The 6,010-nt window shown below is 38.0% G+C and overlaps 1 protein-coding gene across 1 annotated transcript; it reads right to left on the bottom strand.

Moving 5' to 3' along the window:
* Positions 1-238: 238 nt before the first annotated feature.
* LOC147861053 (photosystem II 22 kDa protein, chloroplastic-like) lies at positions 239-4,812 on the bottom strand. Its single transcript, XM_087323783.1, has 4 exons — positions 4,582-4,812; positions 4,046-4,176; positions 715-999; positions 239-467 (listed from the first exon to the last, which is right to left on the bottom strand). Exons 1-4 carry the CDS (start codon positions 4,754-4,756, stop codon positions 414-416), a joined length of 645 nt encoding a protein of 214 aa, XP_087179909.1. The 5' UTR covers positions 4,757-4,812; the 3' UTR covers positions 239-413.
* Between the last annotated feature and the right edge of the window lie 1,198 nt (positions 4,813-6,010).

The raw sequence follows: 6,010 nt of genomic DNA, 5'->3' as shown, positions 1-6,010 counted from the left end.
TAATCCTTATGATATTAATATTGGTAAATTACCCCTTATGAAATCATCATTGTAATCTATGACATTATTCTCCATTTCTCTCCATTTCTCTCCATTTCCATGTTGTGATTTCAAGTGTAGTGACCACTAAATATCTATGTTTGGAAGGAAAAAAATAATTTGTATATTTATACTTTTTCTTATAATTTGAAGGATCTTTTTCAATCCTTGATAATGAGCACAACCAAACCATAGCATATGAAGAAATAAAGAGCTTTGCATAAGGATCAATTGTAGATCTTTTCTCTATTCTTGATCATAGGATAATACATACACATTATACACTTCCAATGATGTGGTACAGACAATCCAGACATGCAAAAACCATCTGTGGATATGTTAAAAGATGGTCTTCCATCTTGAAAAGAAGGATGCTAGTCCTTCTTTGGAGGCAAGTCCAAGTCCGACACATATGGTTCACGACCCTTCTGTTATAAAAACAAGTTTGGAGGGTTTAGGCTTCATTTGTAGATTATTTGTATGTCCAAAGCCCTATCTATGTGCACACATGTTTAAGTAGCGATGAAATTCATGTGCAGATGTAGATGCTCCCAAAAGTACATTAGTTTATGCATGTATATGTGCATTCTTTCTACATGCATGTCCGTAAGTTACATATGAATTCATGTTTGCATATCTATCCAAAAAACTTACATTACCCCAATATATACTTACTTGTCCAGTTGGGCGGTTGACAACTCCTCCTCGTGTCCATGTAGTCAATGGGTCAATGTTCTGTGGGTCATAAGTTTTCAAAGGATCCCGAGGCGAACCATCTCCCTCATTAGCGGGCACCTTCGAAAAATCAGGAGGATTGTTTATAACGACATAGCCCCCGAGGAGACCACCAATAAGAAGGAAACCAAGACCCGCAAGGAAAGGATACTTGACAGCAACCGGATCGATACCTAGTTGAGCGAGGATGCCTTTCCCCGTTAGCACCTCCATCACAATACCTGCCTGAAATACAATGGAAACTATCCATGATAATGATTCAAAGGAGCTATCCCATTCATAGCTCAGTTTACTAAAGGATGATGATTCAATGGAACTATTCACCAAATAAAAAGTTCAAACTTCAAACACAATATTATCTTTGGGATGAATTCTTTACTTCCTTATATAGTTGAAAAAGAGAAATTTAAGAACATACACCTCATTTATCATGAAACTCCCAACATTACCATAGTATTTTCAAAATTCTCAAAGCAAGTCAGTCTCTCTCGTTGCATCCAAACAACTTTCTGTGAACATGGACATAATCAATGTTGGTATGATGAAATACAAGAATGGTTCCAGTTGGATGGCATGATCTAAACTGATATCCTTAAATTGGATAATGAAAGAAAATTGGTTTTGGTCCATTACGCCAGGTAATGGAATACATAGACCAACAGTGCTTGGGACTGAACACGCTAGACACAAAGAAGTTGAAGGGTAATAATACAACCACAACAATCCATCAACAAAGAACCCTCACAACTTTCTTTGGTTTCATTGCACTCCATGTTATGAGTCAATTAAAGGCTACACAAGTGGGGTCTCGACCAGGACACCTGAAAGAGGTTATAATAGATTAGGAGATTGCAATATGCCCTGCAATTACGCGACGATGCCTAGACCATGGCACTCTCATCCTTGTTATCGGAAACTAAACGCAATAATCACCTGTCATCAAGGTGCTTCCTCGCTTTGGAGATATACCCATTTTGGAAAAGCCATGTTGGAGATTTTTTAGAAGGCTGAAGTTTCAATCAATCAAACTTTAGAACCTTAGTGCTTAAACAACTAGATTCTTTAGTAACCTAGGTGTAGCTATATTTATTTTAGGTTGTTCTCAAAGACAAGACAACATTTTAAGATGTAATATCTTATTCGGTCTTCTAGGCCATTTTGCCCTCTTAAGATATGTTAAAATATCTTCCCTTTCGTATTTCTTTCTCTCTCATTTTCTTATAAGTTATTTTTGTCGTAATGGCCACCACACTAGTGCAGAGCTATTTAAACTACCATCTCCAGGTCATGGGTTCAAATCCTTACTTCCACACACTTTGTTGCACCATATACCACATTTCCTAAACTACATGCCACACAGTGTATTGGGCAAATGACCTTAGGGTCTTCAAACAAGTGACAATACTATCTCACCTACGGCCCAATTGACTTGTTTTTTGTAAATAGTAATGTATTATTTACAAAAGTCAAATTACAATAATAGATGGACTATGATATCCTATCAGCTCACCACCAAATCAATGAGAATTCTCATGACATACCTCATTTATATCTAGAAAATTCCTTATGAGGCTATGTAGTACCATGTGATAAAGGCCAAGGAAAATGACAGAAATGATGCCTTGACAGCCTACAGATCCCCAATTCCTCCCATGACAACCTCCCAGAAGTTTCCAAAAAGGAAAACTGCCATACCAGTTTGCCTTTTAATCGTTGAATGTGTCTTCAACCCCATATTGAGCATAAAAAACAAAGGCATTCCACATCCGCCAATTATGCCATAATCCTCAATTCCTTAGATACTAACCGACTATCTCAAAATATGGAGAAGGCATTCTCGATTGCACACAACCAAACATCCATTCAAATGGAGATGTCGGCATTCCACTTATAGAAAACCACACGGTAGATATTGATTTCCAGAGAGCCCAATTGACTCTTTCTCTCTCTCCCTCTGAATTGAATGCTCCTCACATAATGGTAGAAGCATTATTTTAGACTGTGAACCTCATCAACCAGATCTTAACTATACCACCTGTAAGAATTACACATACAGGTATGAAATATCAAAGGAAATGGTGATAACAAAACAAATGAAGGATTGCAGCATTCACATATAATGAAGTGGTTCCACAACAATGTCCTTGACATCAAGAACTTGCCAGCTTTCTAATACCATATAACTCTCCAAAATGATAAACGGAATGAGCAGATCAAGGGTATTTGGCAATCTATGGCAGCTCAATACCCAAAAGACTTTGATCACAACAAGGAAGTCTCTTCCCACAAAGACTGCCAACAACAAAGATCATTTCAATAACTATGGCAGCTCTATACCCAAAAGACTTTGATGACAATGAGGAAGTCTCTTCTGACAAAGACTGCCAACTACAAAGATCATTTCCTGAACTTCTCACATGATGTATCCTCTATGTGAATTTCCCTCTATGCCACCCTCTATGTGAATTTCCCCACCATTTGACAGACAATGAGAAGTCTGACCCACAACAATTTGGCCAAACATTGTTCAAGCTTCAAATGCATAGATAATCAACCCGTATATTTACAGCAGGGAATGCAACGGAAAACGAATATCACTGACTTGCCCCATAGTCCCACATCTTCACTGAAAGCATGCCAGATAATCACCATGAGCAAGCAACGGAATGCTGACAACGAAATACATGGCACATGTGCGCCATATCATTGCCAGATCATTGAGATTATTGCTTGACAAATCTGATCCTCATCAAGGCTCAGATTATATTCGTGCAAGGGGCCCTGCAGTTGATAATGGGAGTCACTTGAGACCTAATTTGACTTCATAAATTCAGTTGCACAAGCTATGGCTCAGAATAATAACTATCCAAATTGTGTCAGCACATGGTTGGTTTTCTACATCAATATTTAAGAGCTTATACAGCGGACCTCTTTCTCTCATTCCCCCCCTTAATTTGATGCCAACATCTATCTCAGTGACAGGTATGTCTGTCACACACTTGCAACTCACTACTCATAAACAAAACTAAAAGTAAATAAATTGTAGAATTTAGATTGCAGATGGAAATGACAACAGTGATGGTAACACATTGCCTTCACAAAAGGCCGTTTTGTTTTATTCAAATTGTAGTTCTGCATTATTATTATGTATGTTTTGACATGTACTGAATCTAGCTCGATTGACACTCAAAAATAAAATGAAAACGAGAAACAAAACCCTCCAATGGGATTTTTCTTATAAAAAGCATGATGGAAGGGAAGGTGGCATTACTGTAAACCCGAGCATAGCTAGCCTTCCCACTTCTTTTTCCTGTTTCTTACCAAAACCAAACCATGTTCCTGGACCCCCAAGACCAAACTTTGCATCTGGCTCCCCACCTTCAGGGCTCGCTGACGCATGAACTACATAATGAATGAAAGATGATTGAGGATCGGAAAAGAACCTTATCAACAAGAAGAAAAACAAACCCTGGGAACCAGGAAAAAAATCTAGAAAGAAAGAACAACCGTCTTAATGTCTCCATGGAGTTCAAAGTGAATCATCAGATCAACTAAAAATGTAATGTGACCACAAAAAATGCTAGGAATCACACAGCAATAGAAATAAGAAAAAAGACCTAGCAATTAGGAAAAAAATATACTAAGATCAGAAATCACAAAAATCTAAGATTAGAAAGGAGAGATCCAAATCAATCCCAGATCAGAGACCATAAAACAATACCAAATAGAAAACAAATAGAGATGACAAAAACCAAAGATTATCTAGAATTCAGAGGAACCTAAATACGAGAACGTTCAAATACTTACCGATCAGTCGGCGAGACAGAAAAAGGCGAGGTCGATGTTGATGGTGGTGATAATGACAATGGCCAGATATGGATCGCAGGGAATGATGATAAGAGGTCGATAAGAAGCTGGAGGAGGCAGAGGCGATGGAGTCTGGCCTGGAGAAGCTGCTGTGCAGCAGCATGGAAGAAGCCATGGCGAAGGCTGCAGAGGATAACGAAACCTAACCTTTGGTGGAGAGATAGAGATTCATGATGATGATGATGATGATGATGCACATACATACATACATACATACATACATACATACATACATACATACATACATACATAACATACATACATAACATACATACATACATAGCATAACATACATACATAACATACATACATACATGCTCGTGACTAACTACTGCCAAAAATTAAAGAGGGAAAGTGAGGGAATCGCGGGCGCGGACGGTGCAGGTCGCACCGTTGATGGCGTGTGCGATCTCCACCATCCAATGTGGATGAAAAGCTGATAGCGACTGTCACCAAGAGCTCGACTCTCTGACAGCCTCTGTCACCATGAGCTCGACTCTGTCACAAGGAGCCCTGCTGCCTGACAACCTCTGCCACGAGGAGCCCGGCGAACTTTGGGTAGGAGCCCAACTCTCAAAAAGTAAAAGTAATAAAGAATAAAACTATAACACAAGAGTGAATAGGGTAGTGGTTATGGTTTTGTCTAAGATATGTTACGTCTATGGTTCAAATCCTTCTCTTCTTTGATTTCTTTCTTTTTAGTTTTCTTCTTCTTCGATTTCTTTCTTTTTTAGGGTTTCAACATTTGGTTTAGGGTATGTAGTCACTTTACTCTTCATTTACCTTTAAGGGGTCGTAATAGTGGTATTGAATTCAACACCTTAATTACTAAATGTGTTCATGGTGCCATAATAGTCTAAAAGGTGTAAAATTGTCATCATCAAACACTTAACCATATGTTGTTGACCGTACCTTTGTGCCCTAGTATATAAGTTTATAACTAGACATTTGCAAACTTTGATTGATGCAAGTGGACTTATGCTTTAGTTTCCGAATTGAACATTTGTTTTTCTATAACTCTTAAGATGCTCCTTTTCATAATTCACCGATGACATTCCAAATAAGATTGTTCTCCATCTTAGATATCCTCTAATGTGCAATATTCTTGCCAAAGATCAACCAAGTTGACAACTTGAAAAGATGAAAAGTTGATGTATCGGAGATTTGTAAAGTGGCCTATGCATGCATGGATTGCTATGATAGTGCAATCAAAATTTCTATCATTGATTTTTTAGCAAAGAATGCATGCGAGAATTTTAGGTGGAATGCCCTTGAACTATTTTGGCAACATGATATAACCAAATAGGTCTTTATAGAAAGTCAAAAGAGTTATTTATTTAATGCTTGCCTACTTCAAAATAGCTTGAAT

This window comes from Azolla caroliniana, unplaced genomic scaffold (genome assembly GCF_043228905.1).
Source record: "Azolla caroliniana isolate FFs.n. ecotype wild unplaced genomic scaffold, voAzoCaro1.0.p SCAF_8, whole genome shotgun sequence".
NCBI lineage: Eukaryota > Viridiplantae > Streptophyta > Polypodiopsida > Salviniales > Salviniaceae > Azolla > Azolla caroliniana.
The sequence above is the reverse complement of the archived record's forward strand: the minus strand, read 5'-3'. Positions and strand labels throughout refer to the sequence as shown.